The sequence below is a fragment of the Chionomys nivalis genome, chromosome 22 (genome assembly GCF_950005125.1).
Source record: "Chionomys nivalis chromosome 22, mChiNiv1.1, whole genome shotgun sequence".
NCBI lineage: Eukaryota > Metazoa > Chordata > Mammalia > Rodentia > Cricetidae > Chionomys > Chionomys nivalis.
The window spans coordinates 20,580,249-20,598,421 of NC_080107.1; the positions used below are offsets into that span (position 1 = coordinate 20,580,249).

At 43.0% G+C, this 18,173-nt stretch overlaps 1 protein-coding gene across 2 annotated transcripts in view; it reads left to right on the top strand.

The window, feature by feature from the left end:
* Itgb6 (integrin subunit beta 6) overlaps positions 1-18,173 on the top strand; it is a 119,950-nt gene that overhangs the window by 70,908 nt on the left and 30,869 nt on the right. For both annotated transcript variants that reach the window (XM_057755175.1, XM_057755174.1), the window contains exon 9: positions 14,315-14,404. In XM_057755175.1, the coding sequence (XP_057611158.1) occupies positions 14,315-14,404 (90 nt within the window). The remainder of the gene's footprint in view (positions 1-14,314; positions 14,405-18,173) is intronic.

An 18,173-nucleotide genomic window follows, 5' to 3' on the forward strand; every position in this document is an offset into this window, starting at 1 on the left:
AACCATGATATGGAGAGAGCAATAAGCAGCCCCCAGGAGACTGCGCTTTACACTTATTTTATCATTTAATCTCCACGTGTCACTATGGACCCCAAACTAGCGAAACAAGTTGACAGAAGATAGACCCAGATAACTAGAGTCTATAGCCTTAACCACTGGGAAAAAGTCACAGCTGAGCCCTGAACCCAGGCTGCGGTAGTGGCAGAGCACAGCAACTTCTGAACACTAGAGCACCAGTCAAGCATCCCTTCCAAGGTCAGCTTTAATGTCTCTGTAAAGGCACAGAGTCTGAGAGTGGAGCAGAGCCAGACAGGGCGACGAGTAGAGGAACTCTTTAAATGACAGTCCTTCAAGGCTGGGCAATTCTTTACCGCTCGCTGCTAATTTAGGTGAAGGAGGCAAGGTGAAATGAGCACCCCCTACTTCTTCCTTGTGGTAGAAGAGAGGCTACGTAACCAGCACAATGCATTGCGCTGCCATCTAAACCCCATCTAAGACACTCAGTATCTCTGCTTAACAATGGGGCCAGGGGGGTCTACAAAGGCTATAGATTTAGCAACTGGACACAACTTAAGCACACGGAAAAGCAGGGCATACGTTGAACAGTGGCATACCTACTGGTAAGTTTCCCCCAATCTAATAATGCCACCGCGTTGGCTCATTTGAAGAAGGAAAACATCTAGCGTGCAATTGCCCTCTGACTGACACCCCATCTCATTCCTTCCCCTTCCTTTCCGCAAGGTAAGCAGGATCCTGAACTCAGTGTTCATCATCCGTACACGCGTTTGTATGCTACTAAAATACAGACACATCCACAACTGATTCTATATTAATGACATGCTGGCACATTTCATTGTGTGCACGCCATTTCTACCGCTTTCTTCTGAAGAACTGAGCTCAATGACCGACAAGATTTAATAGCGAATGATTGATCTTGGGAAAAGAGGAATTCTAATGACCTGCATTGGCGGGGGGGGCGTATTTTTGTTGTAATCTCATATTGTGGTAAAACACATATAAGGTATGCATTTTAGGGTTTTAATTCATGTTTCAGTGCATAGTGCTGAGGCATTAAGCACACTGACCTTGCTGTGCGCAGCGGTCTGTGTCTGAGGCTAATCCAGGCAGATGCTGATAGTGCCAATTGAATCCATCACGTTTTTCTGTAACAGAGCACTGAGCCACGTGCCACTATCCGGCACCATGGATGCTGTCGCTGTACCCATCCCTACACTTCTATTCTCCATCACAGATCCAGCACAGCTCCAAGGGAGGCCCCTGGGCCCCAAGGAATCAGGGTCTTCAAAGTTACCGAGTTTGTCCACGTTGCTACTGTACTGGAGACTCTCTTGCCGGCAACGCGGTATGAAAGCGCCAAAGTCCAAACAAAGCAGAGCGATTCCATTCCTAGCTACAAAATTAATGCGACATTTGCACAAAAGGGAGGGAGGCAGTGAGGTGATGAGAGAGCAGGAATTGAAAATAAGGATCACGCATAAACCAACCCCTCAGAGCTAACCACTGTTGACATTTTAGAATAAGTCTTCCTTCCCCTTTCTTTGCATGTCTTTGCATATTTTAACATAATTGCTATCATATTGTACATATTAAGTATGTTCACATTTTTAAATGGGTTTTTATATTTATAGTCTTAGAAAGGCATAAGAATTAAATGCTATGTAGTTATTCATTAATCACTTTTATTAACAAGAATAACATTAGATGGAAATCAAGGTTGTCCTGTAACACCCTGAGCTTATGGGTTTTTATATTTATAGGTTCTCTGCTGTAAACTAAACACAAACTGAGCCTTACCTGCTGGCACAGCCCTGTAATACTACTTCAGTTAGAGGTAGCAGCATGGGGGGAGATCACAAGTTCAAGGCCAGTCTCAGCAACTTTTAAGCGCATTCCTCAATATATAAAATAAAAAGAGGGCTTAGATGCAGCCCAGGGGTAGAACACTCACTAGTGTTAATACAAGTCAGTGCTCAGAAGTTCCAAAAAAAAAAACAAAAACAAGATAAAATAATAATTGTTCCCTCTCAGTGCGGGTAAGTCATTTCCCCTCCAGATTTAATTTTTCACATAGTCTTATGCTTTGTGTTTTGTTTTGTTTGGGTTTCATTTTGGTTTCACTCACCGCGTCCCTTTGCTGAGAACCCCACCGTCTGTGCACACAAGTAACGATGTGGAACTGCCCTGCCTCTGCTTTCTCTGGGTGTTCCTATGGTTGTAATGGCTACCATGTGCGTATCACTATTGTGCACACGGGGAGCTTGCTTGTCTGTCTTGATGATCTTATGGAGTAGTCTACGTGGTCTAAGTGTATCTAAGCTTTTTCCGCTTCGCACTGGCTTTTAAATGCTCACTAGAGCATCAACCCAAGGGGGCAAGTTAAACTGATGGCCCACCAGACACAAAGCTTGGGAGTATTATATATTTTAATCTTATGCACAATTGTCAGAGAAAACCTATAATGTACTATAAAGGGTTTCTATTAGTTCTAATAGTTGAATATTTGTTGCCCTTGCAATATTGAATCTTCAGAAAGTAAACAGAAAATCTAGAAAAAAAAATGAGAACTGTTGAATTTGAATAGTTTTGGCATACTTGATTCATTATTTCAGGATCTGGAACACCTATTTCATAGGATTAACAACAGCTTTTTGCTCACAAGATATAAAATTCTAGTTAAAACTAAATTTCAAATAAACAAATATTTTTAGTAAAATTATGTCCCTTGCAATACTGATGATTCTCTTATAGTAAAACAATGTTCCATGTTCTAACGACACACAAGTGTTGCTTTGTATCACTGTGAGGGCAAGACCTGAGAAAACAGCGACAGAAAGACAGTCATTCTGGCTGCCAGTGTCAAAGGTCTCAGCCCACCATGGTGGGGAAGGCATGGAAGAGTCCCATGTGGTGGGAGTGTGTGGAAAGAGCATTCACATCACAGAAGATCAGGAAGCAAAATGAGGAAGAAACCTGAAGCTGGCTACCACCTTCAGAGGCCTCTCCCTAGTGGCTTGTTTCAGGCAGCCAGCCGCTCCACCCACCCTGACATCTAAAGGTTCCACACCCCCCACCAAATAGCACCAACAACTGTAGAACAAGAGTTCAAAACACGAGCTTGTAGGAGACATCTAAGACTGAAAGTCCAAGTACTCAACAGGCTCTATTAACTCTGGAAGCCTATTAGTAAGAATCAGATAGTCATCTAAGCCTTGTAAGTCATAAGCACACAACTGGACCATACTGTGTGAAGATTCATAGGTGTCTGTTATGATAAAGGATTGTGACGAGTTATGGTGGTTTGAATAAGTATGGCCCCCAAAGACTCTCAGGTGCTTGAATGCTTGGTCCATAGGGAGTGGCACTATTAGGCTGTGTGACCTTGTTGGATTAGGTGTGATCTTGTTGGAGGAAGTATGTCACTGTGGAGGTGGACTTTGAGGTCTCATATACACTTCAGCCATGCCAAGGGTGACAATTCACTTCCTGTTGCCTGTGGATCAAGATGTAGAATTCTCAGCTCCTTCTCCAGCACCATGTCTACCTGAATTCTGAAACTGTAAGCCAGCCCCAATGAAATGTTTTCCTTTATAAGAGTTGCCATGGTCATGGTAGAAACCCTAAGACACAGGTCAATAGTTGTCCATAGGTCTTAGTTTGCTCATTCATTCATTCATTCATTCAAGTTTTTATGTGTTTTATACTTTCCAAGAGCAGATCTAGGCACTGAAGGAGTAGACAAAAAAATGCAAATTCTGTCTGTCCCCATGGGCATATGACTCAGATAATAATAATAATAATAATAATAATAATCCACTAATAAATAGCCAAGAATGACTTTTAAATGTGCTGTTGAAGGAATGAAAAGGAATAGTGTCCAGCAATAAAGAATAATTAAAGGGGAAAACTGAGTTCTTCATTGGAGAGGCTCTTCAGAGAGGGCTCCATCCAAGAGATATTGAGACAGCAACCAGAAGGTTGAGAAAGCATCAACAGGAGATGCATGCAAAGGCCCTAGGGCAGCAAGCAACCCAAATTCAGAATATATGAGGAAACAGAATAAAAATGTTCAAAAGTCAGCTTGGAGTGACTTGAAGTGGAAGGAGATAGAGAGGGTGAGAGACATTGGAAGCAGGTTCATGGAGACACTCAGGAAATTCCACCTTTGTGGCAAAGCAGAGATATCAAAAGTATTGGACAGGCTGAATACTACATATGACTTAGGGATCTATGTCTTAAAATTATAATGTCCTTATTTTCCAAGTCACAGACTATTTTTTACCCATGGTTCTCAATCATTGATGCTTATTAGAATTGCCTAGACAGCTTTTAAAAGACAGATTCAATGTCCCGGCAGCATTCTGACCTGATTAAACTGACATCTCTGGATGCAGACACTAGGTTTGGCGTCTGCATCTCCTCTGTCTAACCATCATTCTGTGCCTTACGAATATGGATTCTGATCCAGGATGCCTCCTTTATCCACGCCTTAGCATCTCTGACAAGCTTCAGAGAGATGCTGATGCAGTAAACCATCTACATCACTTGAAGTGTGGGGGCTCCTGTCTCTGCACAGTCCTTGCATGCACTCTGCTTGGCTATCTTCTCGTTCCCCGAATAACCTTCCTTCCAGTCATCCTTCAGGGTTTTATTGCCTGCCCATTGGTTTGCAGAGCACACGGGCTGTCACGGAAACTCATCTCCCTTTCCATTTTCAAATGGCCTTCTAAAGCTTAGGGAGTCAGGACATGCATTCTGTCGCCAAGGCGTGTCCTCTGTCTCTGAGAGCAGGCCACTAATCTCATTAAGAGGAGCTGTGAAGCATCCTGAGTAACAAATACTCCACACAGCCCCTTTGTTCTCAGAGTCTCCCTTCCCCATGCCTGTTTGTCTCCTAACAGTTTGCATCGTGGTCCATTCATTTTTTTCCTTATCACGGCGGCTGCTTCCGAGCACTCTGTTCAGCCGTGTGCTATGGCTTCGGGCTGACAAGATAATTACATTCTGAGCAGCATGGGAGAAAGACAGCTAGTGCTCAAAAGTTCCAAGACTGACTACCTAGTCATTGCTGGTACAGACTTCAAGATCAAGCACCTGATCTAATTAGCACACTCCCATCCTGCCTGCCTGCCTGCCTGCCTGCGGAATGCTGACAATGGAAAGCCCAAAGGCATTGCAGATATCATGCAACCCGGAGACAGACAGTCATGCCACCCTTTTGCCAGAAACAATTACATGTTCTGCTTGGAATCTTGGGTGTCCTGGTAACAGAGTAGAGCCAGAGGGTAAACTTTTGCATAATACCGGGAGCCCTGCATTTACTGATAATGAACCTGAGAACCAGGGAAATGAAAAGCCCACAAGAATGGAAGTCCCCTGGAGAAGCAAGCCTTCCGGTTGCCTTCAGAATCAATTATGTCAGCAGGCCCAGGCCCCAGCACAGGGAGAATCATGCTCTTCCACAGAAGCAAGGCTTTTCTGATGAAGAGCTGTTTATCTTCGACCAGTACTGGTCTCCTGGGAACTCCCCCACCCAATCCTTTCATTCCTCCCTACATTTCTTTCCAGATTCAGCCTTTGAGTTTGATGAGTTTGAGTTTCTTCTCCCACCTTTTCTGCTCGTATCGGGTAGGCAAGTGTTCTAAGATCCCAGTTGCTAAGCACGCGTATCAGGCATTGAGATCTTCATTTTCTAATGAGATGCTCATGCTCATTTGCTGCTGGCATTTGTACCCATTCCTCCCACGGCAGCCTGATGTAAGGTGGTGAGCATTGGCCTACAGCCACAGTCTGCTTCTACCACTTAGGCCGCGGCGCCTGGGCAAGGTGCTGCCTGCCCAGATTCAACTACGGGTGTGAGGCTAAAGGCAATGAAAGAACCATAGCGTTGTGTTCTGAATCATGTCCTCCAGAAAGATATGTTAGAGATCGAACTCTGTTACCACAGATGTGACCTTATTTGGATGTAGGCTCATTGGGGGCACAATTAATTACCATAGGTCACACATAGACTCTCAATCTAATATGAACAATGTCCTTTTATGAAGAAGAAACACGGAGTGTCAGATACTTGAGGCAAGAATACTGTGGGAGAATGGAGTTAGAGAATGGAGGGATGCCATCTGCAAACCAAGGAATGCTGGGAACCAAACACTAGCAAAAGACAACGGCAGGCGAGGGACACAGCTCCATGGCAGAGCGCTTACTTAGCTTGCACGGGGTAGTGAGTTCAGTTTCCAGTAGGGTGTGTCTGCATACACATACAGGAAAAGACAGTGGGGGCGGGGTAGTAATGACTTCACTTTTGGTTTTGCTCATTGATCTCTAGCAGTGACATCACACAGTAAAAAGAGCCAGTAGGCACCTGACAAAAGTGGTCTGGCGCCAACAGAGGAGGGTCCAGCTCTGCTTCTTGGTGTAATTTCAAGAAAGTTAGCTGAATCCTCTGAATCTCTGTATTTGACATCTATTCAGGGATAATTATAGTCTACAAATAATAGAGTTTCTATGAATAATAAAAGGGCAAAAAGGCATGAATATTGTTCTAGTTATTGTCCCAATGATGTGGGAGGTTCTAGGCACCTATGCCCTATCAACAGCGTGAGATCTTTGATTCTGTGCAGGGGTCCAGGTCGCCTCCTCCCCATGCATGCAATCCTCATAACAGCAGATGCCCTAGGGTCTAGGAGCTCCATGGTTGCAGGGTAGGAAATACTTGGTGACATCAGGAGACTTGTAGAGACTCTCCCAACCCCATGGTGAGGCCCCTAGGTTGGTAGCTGCAGTCAAGGAGACTTGTCCTGGGAAAGGGAAAGGCTTGGGAGCAGGCAGAGGAAGTAGCCATGCATGCTGAAGTCAGCCTGGTAACGCCTCCCATGGCTCATTTCTCATGTAGTGAGATTCAGGTAGGAGCTGCGTATTCCTTAGTCCTTGACAGTTCTGAGTCCCTTGCAGAATCAAGCACAGTTTAAATGACAACTCAGTTGCATACCCTTGACAGCATCAACAACAACGAAGGTGTTTCCCTACATATGCCTCCAAATAATCATGCACGCTATGGCTCTGAACTGTAAATGCCTTGGAGAAGAATTAAAAATCATACAGTGTGTTTGTGTTCAACCCCTGTGGGTCCTGACAACTATACCTTCTCTCCCAGCAGACGAGATCACTGTCAGTTCTTTAAGTTTTGGTCCTTCTAGTACATGCACGTTAGCATTCTGTTGTCATCTTAATTTCTGTTCTAGAAATTTAGGTGTGAAACATTTTGTATATATCTGTTTGTTACTTGCATGTTCTTTTTTTATTAAAGTTATCTTTTCATGGTGATAGGTAAGACTCTTTTACATGTTCTAAAGTCAAACCCATGATCATTTATATCTCTCACAGATACTTTCCCCCATTTTATGGCTCTCATCTTTTGGGGGGAACAGATTCTTAATTCTAAAATGCTTTTAATTTTTAGAGAAGTCTGTGTTCACAGCAAAACTTAGCAGCAGGTGTATTAATCTCCCATATAGTGCCATGCTGCACAGACGTAGCCTCTCATATTACTGCCCACCTCAGGGTGGGATAGTTGTTAGAATAAAAATCCTCACTGTATTGATTCACTGTGATTGCCCCAAATCCATAGTTTCCATTAAGGTTCACACTTTTTCATTTTCTAAGCTTTGGCAAATGCATAAGGCAGTGTATCCATTATGGATTATCATACATATTAGACTCACTCCCTAGAAGCCCTCTGTGCTCTGCCTGTTCCCTCTTTCCCTCCCTCCCTCTTTCCCTCCCTCCCTCCCTCCCTCCTTCCCTTCTTCTCCATTTCTCTCTCAACCACTGATCTTTTTTCTTGTTCTGGGTACTAAATTCAGGGTCTTACACATGGTATGTGAGTGCCCTCCTACTGAGCTACTTGCTCACCCTCAGCCACTTTTTTACTGGTTTCATGGATTTACCATTTCCACATCATATACTTGGGATAATATATTATGTATCCTTTTGATGGATTTTTCCACTTCATAATACACATTTAAAGTCCTTCCATATCTTTGCGTGCCTCAGTCATTCTTTTCTTTTTAGTATGGAATAACAGATCACTTCAGGATACACTCAGTATATCAATACATTCGCCTACTGAAATGTATTTTGATTGCTTCCAGGTTGGGGCAATTATGAATGCAGTTGTCATATAACACACATATGCTGGATTTGGGGTAGACAATTTTCAAAGTATTTTAAGTAAATATCAAGGAACTCGAGAGTTGGATTATATGGGCAGAGTGTGGTTTGCTTTGTATGAAAGAAGCAACTGTTTACTGTGTATAGTTGCTATACCATTTACCATCCCCCCAGGAATGAATGAGAGTCCCGTTGTTCTTGAGTCTACACCCTGGTGAGAATTTGATTTGATGTTAGTACCACAGACATCGTTCCTTTAGTAGATGTGTGGTGGTACCTCACTGTGGTTTCATTTGTATCTTCCTGAGGGCATGACATGGAGTGAATTTTCAGGGTCTGCCTCGATGCCTGCATTTCTTCTTTGGTGAGACATCTGGGCAGGTCTTCTGCTCCTTTTAGAAGAAGATTGTTTTCTTGTTGGGTTCTAAGAGGTCCTTATACTCATAAATAAGAAGCCTCTGTGTGATGTGTCCTCTGGAGGTGTTCTCCTTCAGTCTTCAGTTCATCTTCTCATGCTCTTAAACTGCCTTCCACACATCAGAATTGTCTTCGTTTACACCTCACCTTGTGGATCAAATTTTTGGTTTGGTAGCAAAATGTCATCCCCCAAAGTCAAGGCCAACTAGATCGTCTCCTCTAACTTCTTTTATGTGATATGGTTTTTCATCTTTCAAGTAAGTTTGTGATCCAGTTGGAGTTAAATTTTCTGGAAGGGGTAATGTATATACGTGTCTAGACTCAGTGTCGGGGAGATGTGCACTTGTCTCAGTACCATTTGCTAAGAAGACTAATTTTGTTTTGTTCAATGTTCTTGCTCTTTGGGAAAGATTCATTGATTTTATTTATGTCAGCTGGTTTCTGGGCTTTCTATTCTGTTTCATTAATCTATTTATCGAAACCATACTTTTTGAGTATTGTAGCTTTTTAGTAAGTCTTGGATCTAGCTTCCTCTCTCAATTTTAGTTGGCTATTCTGGGCCTTTTGATACTTCGTATAGACTTTACATCCATTTGCTGAGAGCTACAATGTAACTTGTTTGTACTTTGATGGAGATTACATCAGATCTATAGACGGAATGCTTCCTTTGAAGTCTTACTTACCACTCTTCTTATGGGTAGTGATTTTTGGGTTCTACTTAAGACATTTCTTTTAACCCTAAACCCATGAAGATTGTGATGGCCTACATGAGACTGTCCCCATGGGTTCATGTACTTGGATACTTGGTCCCCAGTTGGTGGCACTATTTTAGGGGGCTTAGAAGGTATGGCCTTGCTAGAGGAAGTATGCCACTGAAAGGGGGGGGCTTTTAGAGCATAGGGCTTTGCTCTCAGTTTATTCTCTTGCTCTAAGATGTGAGCTCTCAGCTGCAGCTTTGCTGCCATGCCTACCTGCTGCCATGATGATGATGAACTCCCATGTCCCTGGCACCTTAAGCCCAAGTGAATCCTTCCTTCTCTAAGTTGCCTTGGTCATGGTGTTTTGTCCCGGCTGTAGAAAAAGTAACAAAGACAAAGACCTCTCCTCTAGATTCTATAGTGACAAGTACGAAGTTTTTGTCACACCTTTGAAGGCGGTGCAGTCATGATTGGTAGCACACATAAATAGCCTCAAGGTTGTCACGGTAGCTATAATTGCTGACTTTTAAACACCCATTGACCTGTATACTGATTGTGTATATGGTACATATATGTATAATAGAAAGAAAGATGTGGATAATACTAATAGGAAAAAGAGAGTAAAAATAGATAAGGAAGTAAGAAAAATTTTGATGTGATCACATAAAATATTTGTGAGCAGATTAGATATGAACCAATGTTCTGGTAAATGCATTTCAATGAACTATATTTCATAAATATATTTTAAGATCAGAAACACTCAAGTAGGTTGCGAATGTAATGCTAAATACACGATGCTGAGATAAAACAGTGCTGTGCATGAGATAAAGTCATGGTGTCAGTGACACCTTAGGACGTCTGCATAGAAAGGAGAGAGCAAACACAGAGCCCAAAGGGCTGCTCTGAGCATTGCGTTTTGTAAATTGTTTATGAAAACTTCCAGTCAACTTGTGAAAACTTGGCTTCGGATTTCCACCATCTAACAAGAGACACGAGTAGTGTCGTCCCTGGAAAATGATTGCCCGTGAGGTCAGAGGTGATGAAGAGTCTTTGAGACCACAGCAAAAATACTACAAGAGGAGGCTGTAGAGATCCAGGCTTGAAGCCGGGACTACACAGAGAAGATCTGGGCTCGACTCACCATCAGGCGGGGCAAAAACCAAATCAAGATGGCCTGAAAGAGGACAGTCAATACTAAACACCCACCTAAAAGTCAGCGGTGCTCTTGGGAGGTCAACAGGAAGTATACCAGAGTAGGAATGGACAGCCTGCTAGGAGCTTTTGCTAGCCAGACAGAATGCTAAGAGCCTTCCCAAAGCACAGGAATGCTCACCAAGGTGCTCAGCCAGAGTGTGTCACAGGAGAAAGTCACTCTTGTCAGTCCGCAGGTGACATGGGTGCGATCACACACATTCCTCTGCTCTTAGCAAGTGTGCCCACCTAAAACGGGTCTGACAACCAGGCATTAAGCACCACCGAGCGTGGAGTTGCTCTCTGAAGAGGAGGTCAGGGTGCGGGTGTGCATTTGGGCACCGTGACCTCTGATGCCTGCCGACTGAATGACCCCTTTCCACTTGCAAACATACTGTTTAAACAAACCAGTCACCATTTTTTTAAAGCAAGCTCAGGAACTCCTGGGAGGTAGAGCAGGGGAATCCGAGAGCATCTGTAATTAGGATAATCCACAGAAGGCTAAGAGAGCGTTCACGCCCACACGTGGGCCCTTGCATTTCTAATCAGCTCACGTGTCATGTTGACGTCCTTCTGACGCCAGGGGTCAGCGTCGGATGCCCTTCACTGCCGCTGATGCCAGGGGTCAGCTTCGTCTGTCTGAGTCACAGGGCTGTAGTTCTCCAGCATGCACGAAAAGCAGCACTTTTTCTAACTTTAAACGTGCTTAATCACAACTTACAGCACCGCTTAAAGATTCGAATGAAGGAAAGGCGTTTGCTCTATCTTTACAATGATCACAATACTGTGAAGATTTAAAGTATGCTTTTCCCCCGTGTTGGGGTAACTAAGCCAAGCTGTCATGTTTTTAGTTAATTATTTGAAATAGTTTTGGGAGGAAAAAAATCAGCATTCAAAAATTAATGAATAGTTTTCCTCTATATAATTGTCAGTGTCATCCCTGGCTACTGCTATTGGATGCCAGCTCCTTTGTTCCCTGGCTCTAGTGGCAATCAGCAAGCGCGATTAACATTAGCCACTTGTCCTAATAGCCAAATGCCAAATGTCATACCGCATGCAGGATCGTAATTAGACATTAGAAAGCGGAGGGGATTCGCGTTATTAGCCAGGAATTAACCCCAAATTCAGAGCCACTTGAACCGGTGCTTGCAAAACTACAACAGCTCATCTTAGCTCATCCGTGGGGATGCTAAGATGTCCTTTAAGTTCCGTGCCCAGCTAAGGACCTTGAAATTCCTTTTCCAAAGAACCTAAACCTTTCTTTGGCAGGAACAAAAGTTCCCACAGTTTTCTCTTTTAGGATCAGGCAAATCCACACACTCCACTGAGTGGAATTCAAGTTCCTGTTTAGGTGTTTGCTATTAACCACAGCCTCCTGCTTCACGGCCCTTTGTGACTTGTGTTTATATGAAGAGGTAAGCCAACAAAGCAGGGCCTTCCTCCATTTTAACAAGCTCTCCCTTACTCCGAGACCTGGAAGGGGCCTTCTCTAATATGATGTGATTGGAAGGAGTAAGATGAGGTATGCCTCCTGCCATGGCTCCCCTCGACCCCCTCAATACAAAGATACAGCGCCAAAGTGGCAGCAGGTAGCACATCTGAGAGTTCAGATTCCAGCAACGGTGAACATGAATACAGAAGTAAATGGATTGTTGCAAAATTTACACGCAAAACTGAAGCCCATTATTCCCATACTAGAGATGGAGAGAGCTAGCATTTCCCCAGGGGTACCCCTCTGACAGCTCCCTGGGGCCACCAGGCCCTTTGCATTCTGACATTGAACTCTTTACAACTCCTCTGCTTCTCCCCACTGGGCCTGACTTCTTATAGTCACTATTGTAATTAATGATAATTATTCTAATTGAGTTTTGTGTATTTCTTAAACAGCTTCAATCGTCTTTGGAATAAGATGATGTCTTAGTTAGAGTCATTATTGCTATGATGAAACACCATGACCAAAAGCAACTTGGGAGGACTGGGCTGTAGGCAAGCCTGTAAGGCATTTTCTTAATGAGTGATTGGTGGATGAGGGCCCAGCCCATTGGTGGGTGGTGCCTACCTGTGGTTGGTGGTCCTGGGATCTATTTAATTTCTTTCCTTAATCTTTGCTTTATTTTGTTTGAAACTGAAATTCACACACACACACACACACACACACACATATATATATATATGTCTCAAAATTTGCTGTGTAGGCCAAGCTGACCTCAAAACTCCCACCTTGGCCTCCCCAGGATCACAAAATCTTAGGTATTTTCTGCCATGTTTGACTTCTCTGTGGATTATGAAAGACTTTGATGATAGTAGAATTGTAGTTAATATTGAAAGTATAACTTCATTTCTTTAAAAAAAAAAAACAGCACCGATATATTCTTGAAAGTCTCTGTTGAAGAGAAGGCAGGGATAGACAGAAATACTTCAGAAAACGTCACTTCTGGGGTTGTGGAGATGGCTCTGTCGGTAAAGCGCTTGTTCTGCAAGTTTGAGAAACTGGATTCAGAGCCCCAGAACCAACACACAAACGAGCAAACAAACCAACAGAGAGGGTTATGAGCAACCGCAGGTACCTGCAATTGCAGGACTGGGGAGGCAAAAGCAAAGGTTCCTGGAGTTTGCTAGCTAGCCAACATGGCCAACTAGACAAGCTCAAATTCCAATGAGAGAACCTGTCTCAAAAAATCAGGTGAAAAAGATTGGGGAGATAGCTCACAAAGATCAGGGTTCAGATTCCCAGAATCCACAGAAAAGCTGGGTGAACATTAAAAGCTTGCTTTTAATCCTACCAGAGTGAGAGAATTGATGAATCACACTGGCTATCCAAACTAACCAAACGACAACCTCTGGGTTCAATGAGAAAGCCTGACTCTGTGTATAAGATGGATAATGGTTTAGAAAGATTCCTGACATCAAGCATAAGCCTACACACACACACACACACACACACACACACACACACACATACTCCTACAGGCACATGTAAATGTGCACACACACCAAGGCAATAAATAAGGTGGAGAAAATAGAAGAAGGCACTCAACATTGACCTACACACACACACATGTGTGCATGTGCACACGCACACACACATAACACACTTTTCATTTGAAAATAAAGTATTACAATATAAAACTTAAAAGAGAATAGTCACGTGTCTAGATAGCTTGCTCCCAGCAATACTTTATCTCTTGGCCACGCTCCTTGCCTAGGCTGTTGATGAGACCATAGTGGAAATCCTCCCCAGGTGGAAAGGACAGCTCACAACAGTCAATGTAAGTGGAGAATGCAGACTGCTTAGGATTGGTTCTAAGCGATTAGGATGCATTAAAGCTCAATCCCACCCAACTCTAGGACTACTCTGACTCCCTGTAGGGTTGCTGATTACAGGTAGAGGTGGGGAATTAATAGCTAGCATGCAAGAGTTCACTCCCTTTCTCTACTAACTGATTGCTCATTAAGAGCTCTAGACCTAATGACTTGAAGCCACCTGATTCCTTCCCTGCCCCTGTGTGCACCAAAATTTGGTTTCTGCAACAATGGGAAAAGAAGGAGGAGACGTTTGTAGAAGTCTTCCCTAAACTTCTGGAAAAATGATGTTATATAAATCTTATTAGGACGTGATATAAATCACAGCTGTGGAGTATGGCAAACCTAGTCCCTGGATTTCTCCAGTGGCATCTTAAATCTACTGGGGCCTGCTTTCCTGAGGCGAGTTAAAGAGAGGGGCTCACAGACAACCAAATGAACTCTGCCCTTAACATATCTATTGTTAATACCAATCAGAATTGACTGGTTCCCTGTTCTTTTGTTGTTGTTTACAGAATTACGCAAAACTCATCCCTGGGGCGACTGTGGGACTGCTTCAGAAAGACTCTGGGAACGTCCTCCAGCTGATCATCTCTGCTTATGAAGTATGCTATCTCACTTTGCGAGCAGTTGGCTTCCTTTTCAGCATTTCACTGGCATCTAGACACTAAGATGTAGGTAGCGAAGCACACTTTCATTTGTTTGTAGGAGGACTGCCCATCCAGAGAAAATCCCTCTGCATTCATGCAGCAAAAATATACATTTCTACTTACTTCACCCATCTTCCCAAATGGAGCAGCAGGTAGAACAACCAAGTCCTGACCCCAACTGAGGCTGTTGTAGAATAGTGGCCTGCAGAAGCCTGGGCCACAGCAAAACCCAAATACAACCGAAAAGACTTCTAGTTGTGATGACTCCTCTCTGCTAAAACAAACAAACAAACAACAAAAAAAAAACAGCATAAATTGCTAGCGAGTAATAGTTATGTGTTGAACCAACTCCACAGGTTCAAGGAGAGCAGATCAAACACAAATAAAACTACAAGGCCTGACCCCAAACCAAAATATCAAGCCCTCTTTGTATCAGGTCTCCAATTCTGTATCTCCAGAGGAGTGAGGGCCCTATCTGAACTTCTTTCCCTGTTGCTCTGATAAGACAGCTCGAGAAGAACAGCTTAAGGGAGAAAGGTTTGGTTTGGGCTCATAGTTTCTGGTCGGAGTCCATCACAGTGGAGCAGTCAGGCCAGGAGCTGGGGGAGCAAAGTGAGACACGCTCTCCTCTGACACATGCCACATATCACGTGGTAGCTTTCAGGCTCCGGGAGCCTGGGCTTCCCACTGTAACCTGGAACTCGGAGCTGAAATGAACCATTTGTCCCCTAGATTGTTTTTTATCACTGTTTTTATCACAGAAACAGGGAAGGACACAAGACAGACACAAATCGATCTATTTATTTATTTAATTTGCATTGACTTGTGAGCCATACTGAGGACTGAATTCCCCTCCTTGACAAAGGCATACAGATGAGGTTGCTGTGTTTTCTTTGCCCCCATTGTCTAATTCAGTTGGTCAACACTGGGTTGCCATTGCTGTTTTTATTTTGGTCCTAAATACCATTTTCCCTTCCTGACCAAAAAATTAATAACAATAATAACAACAATAACAACAACAACAACAATAATCCAATTTGGACAGGCATAAAAACTTTTGGAGATGTTCTTGGAGTGCTCTATTCTTTCTTTAAAGAGTGTTTACCTAAAGCCAGGCGGTGGTGGCACACACCTTTAACCCCAGCACTCGGGAGGCAGAGGCAGGCGGATCTCTGTGAGTTCGAGGCCAGCCTGGTCTACAAGAGCTAGTTCCAGGACAGGCTCCAAAACCACAGAGAAACCCTGTCTCGAAAAATCAAAAAAAAAAAAAAAAGAGTGTTTACCTAAAAATGAATGAATTAAATTCTCCAAATTTTTGATCTTTGAAAATTGCACATTCATAACCTATACTTAATGACATTCACTAATACTGGGTGTCTGCCAAGCCAGGGTTCCTTGATTAAATAACAGGCCAGAGTTACCTGAGAAGCTTTTAGAAAAGCTTGTCCTGCTCAGATTCCTTTCAGACGTCCTGTAGGCATTCAGAGGAAGGGGAGGAACGTGTTTTGAGAGAAACATACCTCCCGTGTGGTTTTGACATCACCCCACCGATTCTGAAACTTGTGCAACAAGGAGGGAGGCAAGCTGGCCCTTCCCAAAAATGTCGTTTTTCAAAGAATGAAACACAGTTCTATCCACTAAAACTGTCCAATGTTGGGGATTTTCCTTCCTAGCAATGCTCAGATGTTACAGTTCTCTTAGCGCTCATCAAAAATTAATCACCATGTCAGCTCATCCTTAAAATTCTTCCAGACAGGAAAAACTGTCAACAAAACTCACAGAAACACCCCTCCCCCATCCTAATGCACTAATTAAAGTTCTAATGTGTAGAATCAAAAAGAATCACAAAGCAATCCTCCACTAGATTATAATGCATTTCATTTTCTTTAACTTTATTCTCTCAAAAGTGTTGACTGCTAACCACTTCAAAGAAATGAGGCAAACGAGGAAACAGGGGATTGTCAAAAATGTTTACCCACCCCATCAGCAAACCCCCTCCGCATCCCTACTCGCTCTGTTCCAGGGTAGGTCTCACTTTGCATTCCCAAATTGCTCACAGAATTTACAAGGTAGCTAAGATCAAGTCATTACACATTTGAATGGTATCTTGGGTTGTTATTGACTGCCTCAAAAATACCAAGGCTTGGGGCTGGAGAGATGGCTCTGGGGTTAACATCACTGACTACTCTTGCAGAGAATCTGGGTTTGATTCCCAACATGGCATTCCACAACCATCTGTAACTCCAGTTCCAAGGGGATCTGATGCCCTTTTCTGGTCCCCACTGGCACCAGGTACACACACAGTACATAGGTATACATACAGGCAAAACAACACTTGTGTATATAAAAGGAAACACCAAGAAGCACCTGTCACTCTGCTGAGTTACATTATCCTGGAGTTCTTTCTGGAGCAGTGTGATCTATGAGGTGACGTGTGCAAGATATTGTGACATTTGTCTAAACTTATTACTTTTTTACGCTGTTGTTCTTAAATATATTTGAAAAGGACTTTCAAATGGAAGAAACTATAGACTGAATATCTTCTTCATTATATGAAGAAAGAATATATTGAGAGAAAGCAAAGGGCTTCTGGTTGACTTCTAGCAAGACAGAAGCAATTTGTGACTAAAACATCAGCTAAGTATTTTTAAATGCCATCTTGATATTAAAAAAAATCTTAAAACTGCTTGTGCACTTGCTCACCCACTCACTAACTTTCTTCCTCCCCTTATTACACACTAAAGGCAACTGGTCCCAGGGTCGGCTCCCCTATTGGAATTTAACCTCTGGGAAGAAATTCATTTGTGTTCTTTGCCCAGCCTTGTAGACGACGCTTTAAAAAAAAATTAATGAGTGAAATGATGAGAAATATAAATTAGCATTTATATTCTTTCCTTGGGAAATGTGTGTTAATAATATTCCCAATCAAATTTGCACACTAGTACTCATTCCAATGCTGAGGTTCTCTTCACTTCCGTTAAACAATGCTACCCACTAGTCCTTATTATCGTCACCAGCACACGCGTTCCTCTTTCCTTACATAGCTTCTGATTCCCTCTGCCACACTCTCCAGCACTACTTCTCCCTAATTCTTCATGATTCTCATATAAGTACGCTTTGGATGGCTGGGGTGATAGCTTGTTCAAAAACGAGCTCACCTTGCAAGTGTGAGCACTAATGTTGGATCCCCAGAAACCATAGAGAAATGCTGGGAGCGAGGGCACACGCTTGCAATCCCATTCTTGTGAGGGCAGAGACAGGCAGGTACCTGGAGTTTGCTGGCTAGCCAGCCTGGCCAACTTGGTGAGTGTGAGGCCAATGAGAGACCAGACTCAAAAGACAAGGTGGATGGTCTCACCTGACTTGTCCTGTGGCTTCTGCACACACTTGTACAAATGTGCACTATTGCACACACATACACACACATACCAGATTTTGGAAGAAGTAGAATTACCTTTCTGTGCAGTTGGCAAAATTATACTTCATAAAAAATTGAAGCCAAATGTGTTTTTATAAAGTCAAAAATGAGTGAAGGGGATATAGCTCAATAATAGAGTACTTACCAACACATTCAACTACCAGTATCAGAGGCAAATAGACAGACAGACAGACAGACAGACAGGATAGATGATACATGCCAACAGTAAAATAGGTATGAACTCAAAACCTTTAGAATGAATTGAAATATATCTCAACTCAGTATGGCAAGTGTTTTTATTGTTTG